Source organism: Mesocricetus auratus, unplaced genomic scaffold (genome assembly GCF_017639785.1).
Source record: "Mesocricetus auratus isolate SY011 unplaced genomic scaffold, BCM_Maur_2.0 Super-Scaffold_100029, whole genome shotgun sequence".
Taxonomy (NCBI): Eukaryota; Metazoa; Chordata; class Mammalia; order Rodentia; family Cricetidae; genus Mesocricetus; species Mesocricetus auratus.
Window position 1 is genome coordinate 18,817,590 of NW_024429210.1, and position 21,818 is coordinate 18,839,407.

Sequence of the window (21,818 nt, forward strand, 5' to 3'; positions counted from 1 at the left end):
TGGGGCTGGGAATGTATCTAGTATATAAGACCCTCACTTCAGTCCCCAACACGCATAGAAAAACAAACAAATGAACAGAACAACAAACTACATCTGAATGTTTGTATATGTGTATACTCATACCTGAATATTTTCTTTTGGTTTTAATCTTCGTTGTTACTATTTTTAAAGTTTAAAGAATAATTTTGTTCATTTCTTAGGTACTCTGTACTGTTACATTTGATTCATTAGAATCCAGTATGAAGTCAGATCAAATTATAACGGCTATAAAGTAAGTTATAGTCTATGTTACATTTTGTGCTCTTTCGATAGTCTTTTTTTTTTTTTTTTTTGGTGTGTGTGCACTAGTACTTTATTCTACTGTCATCACTAGTTTGCAAACTCTTAAAGGGCATTGCTGTTCTGTTTGTTTGCTCTTTTGAGAGAAGGCCTCAGTCTATAGCCCAGGCTGGCTTCGGGTTCATAGCAATCATCCTGCTGATTGCTGGAGTTATAGATATGAACCACCATAACTAACTTGGTTGTTACTTGTATAGCCTGTATCTCTGTACACTTCATTTTCTGTCTACACAGTCAGAATTGCAAAGAATGCTTCTCTGTTGGTGGACCATATTTTCTTCCAAATAGTTGGTTTGGAACACATTTGTAAAACATTCCTTCTGTAATGTGATTGTATTTAACTTATGTCCTTAAAAACATTTCCCAGAGCTGGGTGTTGGTGGTGCACGCCTTTAATCCTAGCACTTGGGAGGCAGAGGCAGGCGGATCTCTGTGAGTTCGAGGCCAGCCTGGTCTACAAGAGCTAGTTCCAGGACAGCCTCCAAAGCCATAGAGAAACCCTGTCACGAAAAACCAAAAAAAAAAAAAAACATTCCCCAGAACCAACTTCTCAAGTAATCTTGAATAAGTTTTGTATTACCAAAAAGTAAACAAATACATAAGAGTAAAGTCCTGGTGCTAAAAAGAAGCCAGAGACTACTGATGAAAACTGATAAGGTAATTTTGTGCTCCCCTCCTGTCTCCACCAACGCAGCAGTGAAACTGTTCATCTGCTTAAGGTAGTGTCCACCAGCCCCGCTGCGTCATGGTCCTGAGACTCTAGTCTTCCTGCCTAACGAATAATAGTAACCCTAAAGTTTTCAGGGTTGCTACCCCCACCCCCGCTTTTCTTGTACATAATAAATTAACAGTTTAAAGACTGGAGATGTTAGTAGCTCAGTTGGCAGTGTTTGCCTAACGTAAACAAAATCCTGGATTCAGGCTCCATATCACCTGCATCAGGCACGGGTGCACATTTGTAGGTAGAGGCAGGAGGAGAAGTCGCCAAGGCTGTCCTCAACTACATAGCAGATTGGAGGGCAGCCTAGATACATGAGACCCTGTCTCGGAAGAGCAGTAACACAAGACTTTGTTTTTGTTCTTTTGAAGAAAAATTGCTTCCACAATCAATCTAGAATTCAGTTGAAGTCCCAGCTGTAGGCAGACATCTCTCTCAGCCACTCAAGGGGCTGAAGCAGGAGCATTGCCTAAGTGAGGGGTTTAAGTCCAACCTGAACAGCGTAGCAAGACTATGCAAAAGTCCCTTTCATCCTCTGTTCTTCAAGTTTTATGTTTCAGACCAATACTCATCAATACTCAGTTGATTTTCTGAAAGCATAATAAAATCATCTTCAGTTATGTCCTTATAATGTTCTAATATTATTCCTTTTTTCTTGTAGCGGGGTAAAAGATAAAAATTTCATGCTGCACTATGAGGTGAGATCATTTTTCTTCCTTTTTTTTTTTTTGGTTTTTTTTTTTTTTTTTGGTTTTTCAAGACAGGGTTTCTCTATTGCTTTGGAGGTTGTTCTGGAACTCACTCTGTAGACCAGGCTGGCCTCGAACTCACAGATCTGCCGGCCTCTGCCTCCCGAGGACTGGAATTAAAGGCATGAGCCACCAATGCCCAGGTTCCCCAAACATTTTTTTTTGTGAAGAATTTCTAGGATACATCAAAACTAAAAGAACTTGAATATGTGCCTACTCCATTGGTCCTCCCATTAACATTTTATCATTTATCCGTGAAGGCTGATTTAGTAATGCTTAGAAAAATTGCTTAGAAAAGAGATGTAGATGAGTAGCTTTCCAACTCCCTGTTCCCAACCCCCACATGTTGGTTTATAACCACCTCTACCTGCAAGTCCAACACCTTATTCTGACCTTCATAGACATCAGGCACACATATATAAAGACATGCAGGCAAAACGCTTATATACATAAGCTAAAAATAAATAGATCTTTAAAAGAAATAAATTTCCAACCCCTAATCTACTTACACAGTACAAAGAACTAATTTTAGTAATGTGGTACATTGTGTTTTTCAAACATCTTCCAGACAGACAGACAGATACATGGATAGATGATAGATACATAGAAGATGGATGGAGATAGATAGATAGATAGATAGATAGATAGATAGATAGATAGATAATATACTTTTTGGAACAAAAGTGGGATTCTGTTGTCTTGTAATTTGTTTTGTTGTTTTGGCACTGTATCTTAGGCATCTTTCTGTGTCACTTACATGTGTGTGTTTTGTTTTGAAGTTTCCTCCTTATGCAACCAATGAAACTGGCAAAGTTACTGGTATGAATAGAAGAGAACTTGGGCATGGTGAGTACAATTCTCAGCATGTGTTGTGTTCTTAGAGAGACTTAGTGCATTTTTCTCATTGTTTTGTGTTCTGATTTAGGTGCTCTTGCTGAGAAAGCTTTGTGTCCTGTTATTCCCAAAGACTTTCCTTTTACCATAAGAGTCACATCTGAAGTCCTTGAGTCAAACGGTATGATATTAAAGTGTTTCTTTCCTGGAGAAGACTGGATTCCCTGACGCAATCTTCAGCTGTGTTGTCATGATTACTGCTACAGAGTCTCAGGCCTGCTACATGAGAAAATATGTTAAATTGATCACACCCTCGTCTTGAATATGTTCTTAGCTGCTAAGTTTTGAAAGCTCTTTAAAAACAAGTTATTTCTCTTTTTGCATGTATTACAGTATACCTAATTTGGGTAACTTTATTTTTTTGCAAACAGCAGAGCAAGTTAAGCTTGGAGAGGGATCCATTAGGCAAAGGATAGCTGCCACATATCAGAGATGAATAATAAATAACTGAACACCAAGAGAGAAACAAGACTAAAAGGTCAAAGTTTGATAGAATAAAGCAGTCCGTGCATAAAGTCTAGGTACTGTCACTGAGGTAGAATAGGCAGGATTCTTCAGGGTTAGCAGTCATGTCAGGTGGTCACAGATTTCAAGGCGACACCAAAGTTAGCTCAGAGTCTAAACTGAAGATTTACTGTTCTCCACTGGACATCTGGTGCAGTGAGAGAGTAAGGACCCCTGTACCTAGTGATTAAGGCAACAGAAATATTGCTGCCCCTTCTGGAAGTTTCCTGTGCTCAGAACCTCTGCAGACAAACTGCACAATAGAATGCTTCATAATAATGGAAATCCTATGCAATATTCATTAGAGAAGCTATATATATTTCAATTAATTTAAGTTTAAGTAACTACTTGTTGGCTAGTGACTGCCATATTGTACTGTGTTCCTGTATACTTTGTAACTTTGGAGAGATTGACTTAATGTTTTTATATTATTTATTTATTTTTTTATATACTAGTGTGGTTGTAGGTATGAGTGTGGGAGGTAGAGTTGACAGAAACTTGCATATACAGACACACAGAGACCAGAGAAGAAAATCTCCCGCTCTGTCACTTACCATCTCATTCCTTTGATACAAGATTTCTCACTGACCCTGGAGCTAGGCTGGCAGCCAGCAAGCCATGGTGACCTCCTGTCTCTGCACCTCATGGCACTAGGGCTCCATGCACATATGGCCACACACCCAGCCTTTTATTATGGGTGCTAGGGATCCAAACTCAGGAACTCATACTTCCACAGCAAACACTCCTACCCAGAGTCATTTCTACAGCCCCTTGAATGAATTTACAAAGAAGGAAGAAAAGACTATTGACTATTTATGTTCAAGTGTAATATATTGTAAGGAAATGCACGAGTCGTTTTCTGAATTTTAAGAAATATATTACAAGTGGTTCTTTGTTTTTTAACTTTTTCCTTTTCCAATAGGGTCATCTTCTATGGCATCTGCATGTGGTGGAAGTTTGGCATTAATGGATGCAGGTAAAAAAATTATGTCTCAAAACTTAGTATTTTACATATCTATATTTCATTAGCACAGAATATAAGATTTGTTTAAATTAGATTTAATAAGTCAAAATCAGATTATAGATTACCAACCCAGGCCAGACACAAGATAATTACAAAGTAGAACATCGGAAGGATATTGGCTGAAGTTCTTATTTTCAACCAGAAGACTGCATATTTGTAATACACTGAAAATTATATACTTGCCTTGGTGACCCAGTGAACTTTCTCCCCTTCCAAAAGTGGAAACTTTCCAGAATTGATTACAGTCAATAAAGCAATTTCAATTAGTAAACAAAATTATTAAAATCCATAAGACAAAGCAACCCTGTAAGCTTTAAGTCAGTGTACAGTGACTTAAAGAGAGTAGTACTCCAAAAATGTGCTCAGAATTATAGGAATGTATACTAAAAGTAGTTTGATGCAATCCCCGTCTGTGACACTTATGCTTTCAAGAGCAATATCTGGCAGACAGTTACAATGCTACTCAAAAAGAAAGGACAGAGGCACCCAAAGACACCAGAGAGGATACACAAGGATTTCTCTAAGTTGCCAAATTCTCAACACAGATATAAAATGCAGAAAGGAGAATGTCTTAGTTAGGATTTCTGTTGCTGTGAAGAGACACCATGGCCAAAAAAACTCTTATAAAGAAAACACTTAATTGGTTGGCTGACAGTTCAGAGGTTCAGTCCACTATTATCATGGCGGAGAGCATGGCAGCATGCAGGCAGACATGGTGCGGGAGAAGGAGCTGGAAGTTCTACATCTTGATCCACAGCCAGTAGTAGGATACTCTGTACCACACTGTCTACTTACTATGTCATTTTGGCTGGCTTGAACACAGAGATCTGCTAGTCTCTGCCTCTGGAGCAGCTTGAGCACTTGTAAGACCTCAAAGCCCACCCTACAGTGAGTGACACACTTCCTCCAACAAGACCACACCTCCTAAGAGTGACTCCCTGTGGGTCAAGCATTCAAATACATGAGTCTCTGGGGGTCATGCTTATTCCCACCAACACAGAGGATGAACCAAAGAGAAAGTGAAGCACTCATGTGAGTGTATGTTAGTGTTTCTTAGAGACATTATCACTTAAAGCAGACCAAAGCTAAAACTGCTAATGACCTTTTCCTAGTTCCTCAAATATATTACAGCTTTCTATTCAGCTTCATTCTTTTACAAATCTTTACTATGTGATACCTGTAAATCAAGCACTGACCTAAATTCTTGGGACATAGTGTTGACCAAAACAGTCATTTGTGTTCATAAAGGTGATATTTCTCAGCCAAGTCTCATATTTAAAAACAAAAAAATTTAATTCCAGCACTCCAGAGGTAAAGACTAGCAGATCTCTGAGTTCCAGGTCTGCCAAAGTGACATAGTAAGAGCCTGTGTCAAAAGAACTCTGGAAAATACTATTTGGTAGATAAAAGACTATTCCTCTACCCACCACTACCCCTGAGAGAATTATGTAGTATAGGGTAACCTAGAACCTGCTATGTAGACAAGGCTGACCGGATTACAGAATGTGCCACCATACCATTCCACAAGACATCTTACGACTGTGGATGAAGATTCATTCAAGACAATGGATTCCCGATTCCCTTGCCTCTACCTCCCAAGTACGGGGATTGCAAGCATGAGCCACACCATGTCCACCTTAAGCAACTTTGTTTGAAATGAGTTGAATAGGCTAATAATATGAACCCTCAATCTCTATATCAGTTACTTTTTTGTTGCTGTGATAAAATATAATTACCAAAGCAACGTATGAAAAATAAAGGGTTTGCTTTGGCCTGTGATTCCAGAGGGATAAGAATCTATCATGGCAGGCAGAAGCATGGCTGCAGGAACAGGAATCTGAGAGAGCACATCTTCAACTGCAAATGCAAAGCAGAGAGCAAACTGGAAATGGGGCCAGTCTATGAACTCCCAAAGCCTGCCTCCAGTAAAGCCTGACCACTGCCCAAACAGCACCATAAATTGGGGACCAGGTGTTTAAATACCAGAGTCTTTGAGCTTCATCCAAATCACTCAAATGTCCTAAACATTTTTGGACCCCCCCAGCTTGGAGCTAGAGTAATGGCCCAGAAGTTAGCATGTACTGGTTTTGTACAGGACCCGCATTCAGTTCCCAGCACCCACTTCTGCTTATAACATCAGCTATTAAGGATCTGGTCCTCAAGTATAGCACACTCATACAGGTGATTAGAAAGTCGTCTTTACTGTAACCAGTCTCCAGCCTGCAGGTACAACTGAGTCATGCTGTGCTTGCTTCATGTGCAGGAGCATTTGATGTAAGCATCCCGATCACCACAACAAACAATCTTCTAAGAGCAGGTTATGGAGAGTTTAAAGGATTCCTGTTCTAGTTTTATTAATTTAAAGAGATTGCATTTCAATAAAGAACTCCAGGAAACAGTTTGTCTAAGCAGACCCAGGCCATGGGCAGGAGATCCAGGTGGAGGGAATAGGCAGTTAAGATACCATTGTAGGAACTACTAGTGAGGTGTCTCATTGGTTAAGAGCACTTGATGCTCATGCAGAGGACCTGGATTTGGTCCCAAGTCCCCATATGGTGGCTCACAGCCACCTGAACTTGAGTTCCAGGGAATGCATTACCCTCTTTCAGCGTCCACTGGCAGCAGGCAGGCACACTGATACACATTCAGGAAAAACACTCATATACATAAAGTAACATACATAAATCTTAAAAAAAAAAGATATCATTACAGTAGTAGTTAAAACCAAAAGTATAAATAAGATAGCTTAAAGAGAATGAAAGAAGCTATCCATCACATTCCATTGTTCTGAAATAAATTCCAAGTGGTCAAAACGTAAAAAAAAAAAAAAGAGAGAGAGATAAAACAAAAGGTTTTATCAAAACTTGGAGAAGAAACTTCTTTGTAAGCAAAATCTAGGAACCATGATTTCATAAACTAAAAATTCTACTCCCCTACCCTCCAAGCCCTCACTGTTATCAAGTTGAACAAGCTAAGCAATAGCACACTTTAATGTAGTAGCAATCTGCTGCTTGGAATGGAAGAGCTCCTGTCACATTGAGAGAGGAAGAGGTTTTCAGGAATTCAGTACAAAAAGACAAGTAACAGCAAAATAAAATTGTGCCACATTAAATAAATCAAAAAGAAACCAACAAATATAATTTTTAAAATAACCATTTTTACTTTTTTCAGTTAGCAAAAATAAAAAAAGTAGGGGGATTAACAAGAATTATCAAGTAAAACCTGAAGGGTTAGAAGCAGAAAGAACAGGAGTTCAAAGCTGACCTTGGCTATGTAACAAATTCTAAGCCATCCTGGCCCACATGAGACGCTGTATCTAACACATGTACACACATACACAATCTTGTGTGCACATACATTAAAGTATAGGTCTTTGGACGGTAGTTTGACAGTTTGAACAAGTATATAAACACCCACGTGCTTTTAAGCCCTTTTAACTCTCCTATGGCATATTAGAGTAGATGTTCAGTACGGTACATAGAGGCCTGGTGATGGAGGTTTGGTCCCAGGATCCCTCAGAGTGGGAGGAGAGAACAGACTCCAGAGTTATCCTCTAATCTCCATACGCACACAGGAGAACACATATGTCTGCAGCACAAATTCTAGTTGGTATTAATAATACCAGATATTTGGCTTAAAGCTAAAGATCAGAGATGCAAAGCGGCCAGCCACTAGAGAGTTCTCACCTCTACCAATGCTCAGACAAAAATGGCGATCCTGTGCTCAGACTGTATCTCCAGATTGCATCTGTCTCCACCAAACCTCCAACTGCACTGAGCTCCTGTCTCCTCCTGCTTATGTTCCTCTCTGGTGCTGGAATTAAAGGCGTGGGATCCCAAGTACTGAGATCACCTTTGTGTGGGCTCTGTTTCTCTTTTAGACAGATTCAGTCTTAGCCCAGAGTGACCTTGAACTCACCCTCTGCCTTTGTCTCCCAATTGCTGGGATTAAAGGTGTGCACCACCACTGCCTGGCCTCTATGGCTAACTAGTGTCGACAGCTTTGTGTTCTAATCTTTAGGTAAGCTGTATTTGTTAAATCATAAGAAATATCACCACATGTATATACTTAAATACACAACATAAAATAAAGATTTAAAAATTGTGTATTATCTGGGAGTGATGTGCCATATCTTCAGGCCCAGTACTTTTGAGGCAGAGGCAGACATATCATATCTCTGTGAGTTCAAGGTTAGCCAGAACTACACAGTGAGTTCCAGTCTGTATTTAAATATTGTTTTATATATGGGAGCCATGCATGGTAGTGCATATTTCATATTGTAACCATAGCACTTGGGAGACTATGGTAGGGAGATTGTGAGCTTGAGACCACCCAGCTACACAGTAAAATCTTATGTCAAAATAATAAGGAAAACATGTACTTTTTAATATTTTATTTATTCATTACATGTATGGTGATTGGTGTGCAACAGGTTTGCTACTAGATAATGCATATGTCATGTTTCTCATGAATAAGAATTTAAAAATTGTGTTTATATTTACAGTTAGTTATATACAGAAATTTTCTAGAAGGCTCTTCTAATAGTACTACCATGGGTAGGTGAACTGAAAGGTTCAGGCTTAAAAAATTTACCAAAAATAGGCTTCAAAGAAGGAACAGAAAGCAAAATAGCAGAGCATAGATGACTTAAAGTTTGCTCTCAGGTTTTTGCCAAATACAGTTATCTGCCTCTTTACAAGTTATTATTAAAGGGTCAAAAAGAAGGGAGAGAGGGCCTTTTCAGCTGGATTTGGTGATGTAGAGAACACCATCGCCTGACATTGAAATAATGTCAGCAGAAGAATCTCTGCATGTTTCATGCTGCCATGAGCATTATTCATAACCTTCTGGTTCTCTTTTTAATTATAGGGGTCCCAATTTCATCTGCTGTTGCAGGTGTAGCAGTGGGATTGGTTACCAAAAGCAATCCAGAGAAAGGTGAAATAGAAGATTATCGTTTGCTGACAGATATTCTGGCAAGTATATTCCCAGTTTGAAATATATACAAGTGTATTAAAAGTACATGCTTAAATCAGTCATGGTGGCATACACTTGTATAGGCTGAGGCAGAAAAATCACTAGTCTTAGTCTAACCTAGATTACATAACAAGTTCCAGGCCAACATGGACCATGTGGTAAGACCTGTATCCCCCTCCAAAAAAAAAAAAAGAAAAGAAAAAAGACAAATAGAAGCCTCGGTCTAGAACAATGCTTCTCAACCTGTGGGTCCCAACCCCTTTGGAGAGTTTCAAATGACATTTTCACAGGAATCACATAAGACCGTTGTAGAACACAGATAATTACACTGCAATTCATAATAGTAGCAAAATTATAGTTATGAAGTAGCAGCAAAAATAATCTTATGGTTGGGGTCAGCACAATATGAGGAACTCTATTAAAGGGTCTCAGCGTTAGGAAGGGTGGGAACCACTGTGTTAAAGGGTTGAGTGTTAGGAAGGGTGGGAACCACTGTGTTAAAGGGTTGAGTGTTAGGATGGGTGGGAACCACTGTGTTAAAGGGTTGAGTGTCAGGAAGAGTGGGAACTATTGTATTAAAGGTCGCAGTGTTAGGATGTGTGAAAACCACTGGAAGAATGCTTGTGCTTCCAGAGTGGAGATGCAGTGTTTATTTCTTCTATTTACCTTGAATTTTAAAGGATATGTATTACTATATACTTATCCAGAATGGCTCCCTTTGGGCTAATTCTACATTAATTTTTATGTATTTATTAGGAGCAGGCATGAGCTAATCATAAGATGGTATTTCCAATGACAAGCTTTGTGCACTGGAGCAGCAGCCAAGCAGCAGAGGTGGCTCGTGCATTTAACGTTAGAGGACACAGCTTACTTCCAGAGCTAGCGCTTGAAATTCTTCTACAGTGACTGTGGGTGAATTTTGGTTGTTTAAAACTTTACCATAATTTCTTGAATTGTTGAAGGGAATTGAAGATTACAATGGTGACATGGATTTCAAAATAGCCGGTACAAATAAGGGAATAACTGCATTACAGGTACCATCTTGTTTCATTTTTTTTAAATATTTAAATAGTGGTGTGGACCACTATTTACTTACGTATTTATTTGGCTGTTCTATATTAGGCTGATATTAAATTACCTGGCATACCAATTAAAATTGTAATGGAAGCCATTCAGCAAGCATCAGGTAAGTCAATGTGTCTTATGCTGCTCTCATTTCTGTCTAGTTTGTTAATGGCACCTATAGTTCCCACTAAGCCTACTATAAAACATCAGTGTCACTAACTGGAAGAATGTTTGCCTGTGATGTATTGAGTCAGATCCCCAGCACCATCAAAACAGGGAGGGTGGAGAGTGGGGCCCTGTAACTTAACAAATAGTAATTATTGATCACGTGACAGAAAGACTGCCCAAATGAAAGAAGAGTGAAATTTTAATTTTTATGAAGTAAGCAACTTTCTGAGCTAGGAGTTTGGAGAAGTGAATGAGGAGTAGAAGTGAAATTTTAAGATAATTGGAATATGAAAAGCTTTCAATACTGAGCTAGAGTTTTGATTGTACACCAGAAAAACTGAGAGTGAAATTATTGCATATCGTACTTACTCGATTGAATTACAATTTTATTCTGTTGATATTTCTTCTAGTGGCAAAGAAGGAGATATTACAGATAATGAGCAGAGCAATTTCAAAACCTCGAGCGTCTAGAAAAGAAAATGGACCAGTCGTAGGTAAGACATTAAAATTATTACTGATAGCTTGATAAGCATTAATGTTTAAACATTTGTTACTATTTTAAAACATTTTTCTCTTATCAAAATAAAAATATTTAAGTACTTTTATTACTAAATACTTTCAAAGAAAAGAATTCTTTTACAGTCATTCATTTATTTGTACATTTGGTAGGCATTTACACACCACACTGTGTGCCTGGCAATCAGAGGCTAACTTGTGGAAATTGATTCTCTCTTTTCATAGTATTAGTCCTGGGATTGAACTCAGGTTGTCAGGGTTGGCAGCCCAGGCCTCGACCCACTCAGCCATCTTACCAGTCCTAGATGAAAGATTTAAAATGCTCTTTCCATAAAGAAATGGAAAAGTGAGAACATATATGCTTACTCTGGTTGAAACATTATACTATGTATACAAGTACTAAAACATCACAATAAATACGTTAAATTTGTTTAAAGAAAACCAAACCTTAAATTACTTAGGTTTAAACATTATACTATGTATATAAGTACTAAAACATCACAATAAATACGTTAAATTTGTTTAAAGAAAACCAAACCTTAAATTACTTAGGTTTAAACATTATACTATGTATACAAGTACTAAAACATCACAATAAATACGTTAAATTTGTTTAAAGAAAACCAAACCTTAAATTACTTAGGTTTAAACATTATACTATGTATATAAGTACTAAAACATCACAATAAATACGTTAAATTTGTTTAAAGAAAACCAAACTTTAAATTACTTAGGTTTAAACATTATACTATGTATACAAGTACTAAAACATCACAATAAATACGTTAAATTTGTTTAAAGAAAACCAAACTTTAAATTTGAGAACATACTTTGTATGTTTTTTCAGTAATTTTAATCACAACAAATTTCTTCTATTTCATAATGAAAGGTTTGTATATAGGTTCATACATCTTTGGCTTCTTTACATCATTGTCTGCATTACATTTCAGAAACAGTTAAGGTTCCGTTATCAAAACGAGCAAAATTTGTTGGACCTGGTGGATACCACTTAAAAAAACTTCAGGCTGACACAGGTAAACGTTGTCTCAAGTTTGGGGGTATTATTAAATGCCAAACCATGTCTGCTATTTCATCTCTAACATGTTGCTCCACAAATAGTATTTGAGAGATAAGAGAAAGATCAGAAGAAAAGTTCAAGCTGTCTTCCCTGTGAATTTTCTGTGCAATTCTTTTGTAAGTTAACAAATTTAATGCTCAACTATATTCAAGAAGCATAAAGCAGCATGGTAGGCATGCCCGTGACCGTAGTATTTGATGATAGCCAGGAGGACAAACATAGCAAGACCCTGTCTCAGAAAAGAGAAAAGATGACAAAAATCCATAATACTCCTTTCACATTTAAAATTGAACATTCCCAAATAATTTTTAGTTTTTTGTAACTAAATAACTTGGGTTGTTAAGTACTCCTACTTGTGGAGCTTGGACTTGGCTTCATTTAGGTTCTTTTGTTTAAAAGCGTATGCACAGGCCAGGTGCATTCAGGGGCAGAGGTGGTGGCTCTCAGTGCGCTCAAGGCTAGCTGGGCGTACATACTGAGTTCCAAGCCAGCCAGCCATTCCCACATTTATATGAGGCCTTGTTTGAAAACAAGCAAGCAAAACCAAGAGTATATGCAGGAATGGTCACATTCTTCTAGAAGCAATGTCAGGATGACCTAGTAGTTAGTTTGAGCTTGTTAAAAGACAAGCGGCAGAGTGACCTTAACCAGTGTTAGGAGTAAGAGACTGACATGATTCATTCTAAAGGATGAAAATAATAAATGATGATGAAAGTGTTCTGCTACAATTTCTAGTCATAATTAGAGAGCATAATTAAAAGCCTTAAAAATAAGCCCTGCTATGCAAGGACATGGTTCATTGTTATATCCTTGGGGGCCTAGTAAAATGCCAGGTGCCTAGCAGGATAGCAGTGTGTGTTTGATGGTGAGTGACCCCTCACTAGGGGACAGTCACACACAGAAACCCAACCTAGCTGCTTCTAGATCCCTCCCTGTTCCTGCATTCACTCTTTAGTCTCCTTTGGCATGACCTTGTTAATTTTAGCATATTAAGTTACCTCTCTTGTCCTTCACACCACTCACTATGATGCTGGGTTTATTCTTAAGGTGTAACAATCAGTCAAGTTGATGAAGAAACCTTCTCCATATTTGCACCAACCCCTAGTGCAATGCATGAGGCGAGAGACTTCATTACCGAGATTTGCAGAGATGATGTAAGTATAGATCTTAGGATAGTTTTCCCCTATTTTTTCCTGTTATCTTTATTAGCCTAATGATTTATTTTTCACTTTACAGCAAGAGCAACAATTAGAATTTGGAGCAGTTTATACTGCTACAATAACTGAAATCAGGTAATTACAAATAAACAATAGGTTTGCTTTTCACTGCAAGCCCAGATTCACTTTGTATTTAGATATATGCCAACACGTGTGTGTGCGTGTGTGTGTGTGTGTGTGTGTGTGTGTGTGTATTTATATGTAGCTGGGAGTGACTGCTTTCTCTCTTTATTCTTATGTGTGTAGATGTTTGGCCTGCATGTATGTCTACCCACCATGCAGTGCCTGAAGAGGATATTGAATCCCTGGGGATTAGAGTTAGATGGCCGTGAGCCACTAGGCAGGTGTTGGGAATCGAACCTGAGTTCTCTGTAAGACCAAGAAGTGCACCCAACCACTGAACTTCCCTCCAGTCCCACCCCCTTTTTGTGTTTTGTTGTGTTTATCATTAGTTTTATATATATGGGTGTTTTGCTTACATGTGTGTCTATCATCATGTGTGTGATGCCTACAGAGGCCAGAAGAGGGCATCAGATTCCCTTGAACTAGAGTTACAGACAGATATGAGCAGCCATGTTGGTGTTAAGACTCCCACCCAGGTCCTCTGGAAAAGCAGCCGATTCTCTTAATTGCTGACCCATCTCTCCAGCTGACTCTGAACTTTTGATGCCCCTGCTTCCACCTCCGGAATGCTGGATGGTGTACACCATCATGACTTGTTCAAGCCATGGGCATGTGGGTCCTCTACATCCCTAGCCCCATGTAATTCTTTTTTTGTATGCTAATTTTATATTCTGTGTCACTGTAGTTTTTCAGTAACATAGTCATATAATAGATTCTCTGCCAGAATTTTTCTTTTTATTTTAGAAACAGTCTTATTTTACATATCAGTCCCCCCATTCCCTCCTATCCTCCCATGCCCCCCAATAACCCCCCCCACCCCACCCCTCACCCACTCCTCAAGGATAGTGAGGCCTTCTGTTGGGGATCATCAAAGTCTGTCACATCATTTGGGGGGAGGGCTGAGACCCTCTTTCATGTATCTGGACTGCAGTAGTATCACTGTAAGGAAGGCTCCCAAAGTCCATTTGTGCACTAGGGATGAACACTGACTCCTCTGTTAGAGGTCCCATAGACCTCCCAGGCCTCCTAGCTGGCTCCACATTCAGAGGGCTTGGATCAGTCCAATGCTGGTTCCCCAGCTTTACGACTCTCCCTCTCCTCTCGTCTCCCAGTGAACATAGGTGGGCCAAGACTTCAACGTTGGCAACTCTGGATGGTCTAGCCTCTCATGGTGTTTTCCTCACTCAGACAGAGGGCATAGGGAGGGCCAAGATTCAAGTGGAGGGTGGAAGGGGCGCCAAGACTGAGGTGTGGCCAGACTCTGGGTGGTCTGTCCTGCTGGGGCACATCCACTACACTAGGAGTGGACCCAGGAAGTTCCAAGGAGGGGGTGAGGGAGTTGGACCTCAAGCGGAGGGCAAGGGGCCAGAATTTTTTTCTTAAACCAAATATTTTTTACCATATTTCTTTTTGGGGACCTGGGGGGGTTCAAGACAGGGTTTCTCTGTGGCTTTCGAGACTGTCTTAGAATTAACTCTGTAGACCAGACTGACCTCGAACTCACAGAGACCCGCCTGCCTCTGCCTCCCGAGTACTGGGGTTAAAGGCGTGCGTCACCAACGCCCAGCCCGTATTTTATTTCAAACCACATTTTCTACCAATTTTATTTTCCCCAAAAACTGTAAGGCAAAAAATACAAGTTAGTGTTCCCTTTTTATCGTTATTGTTTCTACAGCTATTTTTTGATATTTAATTAGCACATATTTTCAAGTCACTTTCAACCTCAAAGTATTTTTACCAGCTGATATTATCTCAAAATGCCACTTCTAAAAAAGGAGGGGGGGAGAAATTATTTAGAATATTTGAATATTTCTTGAAAGTTTTTAAAAATTAATGAAAGAGAATGAGATAATCTGTTTAACATTACAGGTGAAAACTGAGCAATACAATTGATTGTTTTCAGACTAGAGAAAAAAGCAAGAGAACTTTTCACAGCCATCCACTCATAACTCCAAATCCAGGAGATCTGATGCCCTCTTCTGACCTCCACAGGCACTAGGCGTACACATGGTGCACAGACACACATATACACTTACTTCACAATTTTACAGATTGTGAAGAGAAACATAGGTAAATATGAATCTAAAACCTTTTCCTTTATCTCTCTTGATCATTTGAATCCCAAATATTTAAATATAGGGCATAATTTCCTATTGAAAAACAAAATATTTGGGCTCAGGATGGATATGTGGCTTATTATTAGTGCTCTTATTAATTATGTGTGAGGTCCTAGGTTCAATCCCAAGTACTTTGAAACAGGAAAGGGAGGGACAGAGGGGGAGAGGATATGAGAGAAAGATATTTGTTATATAGTCATGATTTTTATAATCATAGACTATATCCTAGAAGCCAGGCCTAGTGGTACACAGCTTTGGTCCCAGCACACAGGAGGCAGGGACAGGCACATCTCTGTGAGTTTGAGGATAGCCTGGTCTACATAGTGAGTTCCAGGGCTATAGAGAGAAGAGACCATCTCTCTCTCACTCTCTCTCTATATATATATGTATGTATGTATGTATGTATGTATGTATGCATGTATGTATGTATATCATCCATCCTAGAATGTAGTCTAGAGATTGGTTTGACATCCTTCTTCTGTGAAAGCATCAGTTCTTCTGTTTTTCAGTACAAGTACTTATTGTTTAACCAAGCTGATGTCTTTTTGTAGAGACACTGGAGTAATGGTAAAACTTTACCCAAACATGACTGCTGTGCTACTTCATAACACACAACTTGACCAACGGAAGGTAAAAGGAAGGACGGATGTGTGTGTTTGTGTGTGGTGAATGTGCACTGTCAGAGCACAGACGTGTATGCAGAACAGAGGATGGCATAGGGTGTGCTGTGGGACTCCCCATCTTATTCCCTTGAGACTTGGTCTCTCACAACCTGTAGTTTGCCACTCCTCACTCATCTAGGCCAGTGGCCAGCAGGCTCCAAGGATCTTCCCTCTCTCATTCCCTACAGCACTGGGGTCACACTTACATGGGTAACTTCTGACTTTTTATACACACGCTGGGGATTTGAACTCAGGTCCTCGTTTTTTGTGCAAGTGTCCCCAGCCCAGAATTTGACCTTTTATAATTACTAAAAATAATATGGAAATTACCTAAATTGTTGAGAATTGTGTGTTTTGTAATAGTTTTAGTACACCAGCCACTAATATTTGCAATAATGAAATGTAAAGAAATAGAACAGCCCTTTTCAAAGGACTATAGTTTGAGTATTTACTTGTGCTTCAGTTATTTGTATGAAAGGATATCCTTCGCATATAAACGTATAGAGTGAGCTTCGTGCCCGCCCATATCTATCAGTACACACTAAATAGACGTTTGAAGCGCTAACACTGTCGTGGGAACAGAAGTTATCTACGTGTAGTTTTGGGTGGTTTTCATTTTCTTCTATTGTTTTCAATCTTTGTAAATAATTTCATTAGCAAAAAAATATAGCTGTTCCCTTGGGGAACAGTGTTTACTTCTGTGGTAGACAATTACATATAACTAATTAACTTTTTTTTTTTAGATTAAACATCCCACTGCCCTAGGATTAGAAGTTGGCCAAGAAATTCAGGTACTTGTGTTCAGTATATTGTACTTCAAGTTCCAATTAGTATTTTTGAAGAAATAGAATAAGAATTCCACCTTTACAGCTGTGCACCAGTGTAGCCTGCCATTGGGAGACAGACTTGATAACATGATTGAAAGCCCTTCATCTTTTAGCAATTGAGGCTTTGTACTTGACTTTAAATATTTCTAAACTTACAATACTGTTGCTACGGTCTAGAACTCTGATAATAAACTGGCCCTGTCTTGTAGTCCTCTGCCATTAATGGAAGTTGTTGCTGATCTGGGTGTGTTTTGGTTACACTTGAGTAACTGAGGCCACAAGTTTATTCCCAATCTGGGCTCCTGTTGTTTAAGTAGCTCTGGGCAAAGATGAGGCCCATGATCAATGGCATCCCTCCTTTATAGATCCCATGATCGATGGCCTCCCTCCTTTATAGATCCCATGATCGATGGCATCCCTCCTTTATAGATCCCGTGATGGATGGCCTCCCTCCTTTATAGATCCCGTGATGGATGGCATCCCTCCTTTATAGATCCCATGATGGATGGCCTCCCTCCTTTATAGATCCCGTGATGGATGGCATCCCTCCTTTATAGATCCCATGATGGATGGCATCCCTCCTTTATAGATCCCATGATCGATGGCCTCCCTCCTTTATAGATCCCGTGATGGATGGCATCCCTCCTTTATAGATCCCATGATGGATGGCATTCCTCCTTTATAGATCCCGTGATCGATGGCATCCCTCCTTTATAGATCCCATGATGGATGGCATCCCTCCTTTATAGATCCCATGATGGATGGCCTCCCTCCTTTATAGATCCCGTGATGGATGGCCTCCCTCCTTTATAGATCCCATGATCGATGGCCTCCCTCCTTTATAGATCCCATGATCGATGGCATCCCTCCTTTATAGATCCCATAATGGATGGCCTCCCTCCTTTATAGATCCCATGGTCGATGGCATCCCTCCTTTATAGATCCCGTGATGGATGGCATCCCTCCTTTATAGATCCCGTGATGGATGGCATCCATCCTTTATAGATCCCGTGATGGATGGCATCCCTCCTTTATAGATCCCGTGATGGATGGCCCCCCTCCTTTATAGATCCCATGATCGATGGCATCCCTCCTTTATAGATCCCATGATAGATGGCCCCCCTCCTTTATAGATCCCATGATGGATGGCATCCCTCCTTTATAGATCCCGTGATCGATGGCATCCCTCCTTTATAGATCCCGTGATCGATGGCATCCCTCCTTTATAGATCCCATGATAGATGGCCTCCCTCCTTTATAGATCCCGTGATGGATGGCATCCCTCCTTTATAGATCCCATGATCGATGGCATCCCTCCTTTATAGATCCCGTGATCGATGGCCTCCCTCCTTTATAGATCCCGTGATGGATGGCATCCCTCCTTTATAGATCCCATGATGGATGGCATCCCTCCTTTATAGATCCCATGATGGATGGCATCCCTCCTTTATAGATCCCGTGATGGATGGCCCCCCTCCTTTATAGATCCCGTGATGGATGGCATCCCTCCTTTATAGATCCCATGGTCGATGGCCTCCCTCCTTTATAGATCCCATGGTCGATGGCATCCATCCTTTATAGATCCCATGGTCGATGGCATCCATCCTTTATAGCCAAAGGGACGTTAAGCCCGTTGCACTTTCCTCTTGTTTGCCTTCTTCATGGAGAAGTGTACTCTAATGCAGTGGTCCCTGAGTAGTAGAGAAAATGCAAAGCCCTTATCTGAACTGTGACTTGGTCTTACAGGATAGGGACCTAGAAGCCATAAAAAGGCACAGTTAATTTATGAGACGATTCTAATTTGAAAACTACATGTCTGCTCTCTTTTCTGTTGTTTGATTGGTTTGTTTTAGAGAGTAGCTCAGGCTAGCATCAAACTCAGGCTTCCTGGTAAATGCTGGTATTACAACAAGGAACTATGCTTTGATTCTTTTTGTCTTTTTATAACAGCTATTTAACCAGATATGTATTGAGTGTGTCTCTACATATTACTAAGCTATGCCTTTATTAGACACATACAAATACTAATTACTGCTTTATTTGTACAATGTAAATTTAAGTGTCTTTGAAATTACATATCAACTTTAAATTGTTTCTTTAACATAGGTCAAATACTTTGGCCGCGATCCAGCTGATGGAAGAATGAGACTTTCTCGAAAAGTACTTCAGTCTCCAGCTGTAACTCCTGTCAAAACTCTAAATGATAGAAGTAGCATTGTAATGGGAGAGCCTGTTTCACAGCCATCATCAAACTCTTCCCCTTGACTCCTTTTGGAAATGGTATTCAATGATATTCTGCAAAGCAAATTTTAATGTGTAGATTTATATATAATTTAAGTAAAATTATTTGTTTAACACAAATAAAATGCTCATTTCTATAGGTGGATTTTTCTGTCCCACCAGCCAGTTCCAAAATCATGACATGGAGACTTATTAATCATGAAAGCTTAGCGGATGGCTTAGGTTTGTTCTTAGCTACCTCTTTTCTATTAATCTGTGTGGTCCCTGAGGCTCGTCCCCATCATCTACACACTGTCCACCCTGCTTTCCTGCTGCTTCCCTGTCTCTTGACTCAGCCTTTCTTCTTCCCAGTGTCCTCTGTGCCTGGAAATCCTGCCTAGCTATTGGCCACTTAGCTCTTAGTAAACCAATCCAAGTGACACATCTTCACAATGCACAAAAAGATTATTCCACGACACATTTCATGTGCCTTTTTTATTTCAGGAGCAACCTATATTTGCCTGTCTTTATTTAGGTAAGTCAGTAAATATTTATTAATGAATAAGCTATTTTTATGTTAGGGGAGATTACCTTTTGTCCTGTAATTGTACACTACTGAAAAGTAGTAGATCATTGATGCTCTCCCAAGGGTCTTTTCCCACCCTCCCTTCTCCCCATGCGTCCATGGCCTTTCTCCCGTCATCGTGGCTCACTGTGCCCACAGCTGTGCCTGCCTGCTCCATTGCTACAACTTGCGGCCATGGTAAAAGCCACAACTTTTTTTTTTTTCAGAGAAATTAATTGGCATTGAGGTAACTAATTTGATTCAGTTTTTAACGGTATGTCTTTCAGTCACAAAACCATAAATACAGTGGAATGAGTTTTATAATTGGGATTCTGGTTAGGGAGATTATTTTTTCTTCTTTCTCTTTTTTTTCTTTTGGTTTTTGAGACAGGGTTTCCCTGTGTTAACAGCCCTAGATGTTCTGGAATTCACGTTGTAGGCTGGCTTCAAACTCACAGAAATCCACCTGCCTCTGCTGGGATTAAAGGTGTATGCCACCATGTCCAACTTTTTTTTTAATTACCTAAATATAAAACATTACGCACCCATCAGATAACACTAGGTCATTCTTTGTGTGTATGTAATTGGCACTGTGTGGATATCTATTATTGGTGAAAGAGCTTGGAACCAGATTAGTGATGTAATTTCTAGAAATAATGTCAAGTTCATTGTCATAATTTTTATTTTTTTCTTCAGACAAGGTCCCACTGTGTAACCTTAGATAGCCTAGAACTCATTAGAAGAGGCTGCCCTGGGACTGAGACCCACCTGTAGGACGGTAAAGTGCTGAAATGAAAGGCGAGAACCTCGTACCCAGCTCATTGCTGTAATTTCAACCATGCTATTAATCCGCGAAAAAGTAAATACTACAATTCTTATCATGTGAATCCTTACTCAGGGCTAATCTATAAGATGTTAAATATCGGGGCTGGACAAAGGTCTCAGAGGTTAAGAGCACTGACTGCTCTTCCAGAGGTCCTGAGTTCAATTCTCAGCAACCACATGATGGCTGACAGTCATCTATAATTCAATATGGTGCCCTCTTCTGGCATGCAGGCAGAATACTGTATATGTAATAAGTAAATAAATCTTTAAAAAAAGATATTAAATATCTATCAGTCCAAGCCAAAGACTTTTAAGGTATATTAATGCATAACTCAACAAACATTATTCTCTGTAAAATGCCATATTAAGACAGTATTGATACCCTTTCTAAAATAGTAAAAATTAACTGAAAATTAAAAATTATATTTGATTTATATATTTGATATACTGCTATTTAGTAATAGTGACCAGCACCATAATCCTTAGTTTAAGAGACAATAACCCTTAGTGGTTGGATTTCAGAATTATATTGTGCATTTCTTAAATTTGCTCTTATTTTTCAAAAGGACTCTAACCTGTTAATAATTTGGAAAAAAAGAATACAGTTCTTGGAACTCTAGAAGAGTGCCACAGAATTAAACGGACAGCTCACTAATAACCAACAGCAGAAGCACCCTCTCACTTCTGCATAAACCAAGAGCCTACCATTTGAGCCAGAATTTCAAATCATGTTAGTTTTCCATAACTTCTAATGAAGTGTAGCTTCAGCTGTCTTGGAACTTGCTCTGTAGACCATACTGTCCTTGAACTCAGAGATCTGCCTGTGTCTGCCTCCTGAGTGCTGGGAATAAAGGTTTGTGCCACTACCACCAGGCCCTGGAATGAAGTTTATAATCTGGGACTGTCATATGCCAAAAACTAATTTATAGTACCTGAATACTGGTGTTTGTAATTTGTTCTTTTATGATCTTTTTTTGACATGCCATGAATTAGTGTTCAAATTTTATCTTTGTGTGTGTGTGTGTTTATTTATTTTGTGCACTTAAAAGCCATTGTGCATGTATAGGGATCAGGATAACTTGTAGGAGTTGGTTCTTTCCTACTATGTGGGTTCCAGGAAACAAACTGAGGTCATCAGACTTGACAATAATTATTACACCATATTGCTAAGCCATCTTACCTGTTCAAGTTATGGTTTTTATGTGATTATTTTCCTTCTCTTCCAAAACA

The 21,818-nt window shown here is 39.3% G+C and overlaps 1 protein-coding gene across 4 annotated transcripts in view; it reads left to right on the forward strand.

The window, feature by feature from the left end:
* The window catches only part of Pnpt1 (polyribonucleotide nucleotidyltransferase 1), a 37,607-nt gene extending 16,013 nt beyond the window's left edge, over positions 1–21,594 (forward strand). The window contains exons 14-30 of one of the 4 annotated variants that reach the window (XR_005871769.1): positions 201–271; positions 1,719–1,755; positions 2,586–2,652; positions 2,732–2,821; positions 4,127–4,180; positions 9,098–9,204; positions 10,168–10,239; positions 10,328–10,391; positions 10,849–10,932; positions 11,905–11,988; positions 13,080–13,186; positions 13,269–13,324; positions 16,041–16,119; positions 16,895–16,942; positions 19,085–19,441; positions 19,703–19,733; positions 20,460–21,594. Coding sequence is in view for 1 of the 4 variants with exons in the window: in XM_005070354.4 (XP_005070411.1) it covers positions 201–271; positions 1,719–1,755; positions 2,586–2,652; positions 2,732–2,821; positions 4,127–4,180; positions 9,098–9,204; positions 10,168–10,239; positions 10,328–10,391; positions 10,849–10,932; positions 11,905–11,988; positions 13,080–13,186; positions 13,269–13,324; positions 16,041–16,119; positions 16,895–16,942; positions 19,085–19,243 (1,179 nt within the window). In the remaining 3 variants the exon portion in view is untranslated. Of the gene's footprint in view, positions 1–200; positions 272–1,718; positions 1,756–2,585; positions 2,653–2,731; positions 2,822–4,126; positions 4,181–9,097; positions 9,205–10,167; positions 10,240–10,327; positions 10,392–10,848; positions 10,933–11,904; positions 11,989–13,079; positions 13,187–13,268; positions 13,325–16,040; positions 16,120–16,894; positions 16,943–19,084 lie in introns of all 4 variants that reach the window. The other 3 variants (XR_002382774.2, XR_005871768.1, XM_005070354.4) reach the window with 3 other exon arrangements.
* Positions 21,595–21,818: the final 224 nt, after the last annotated feature.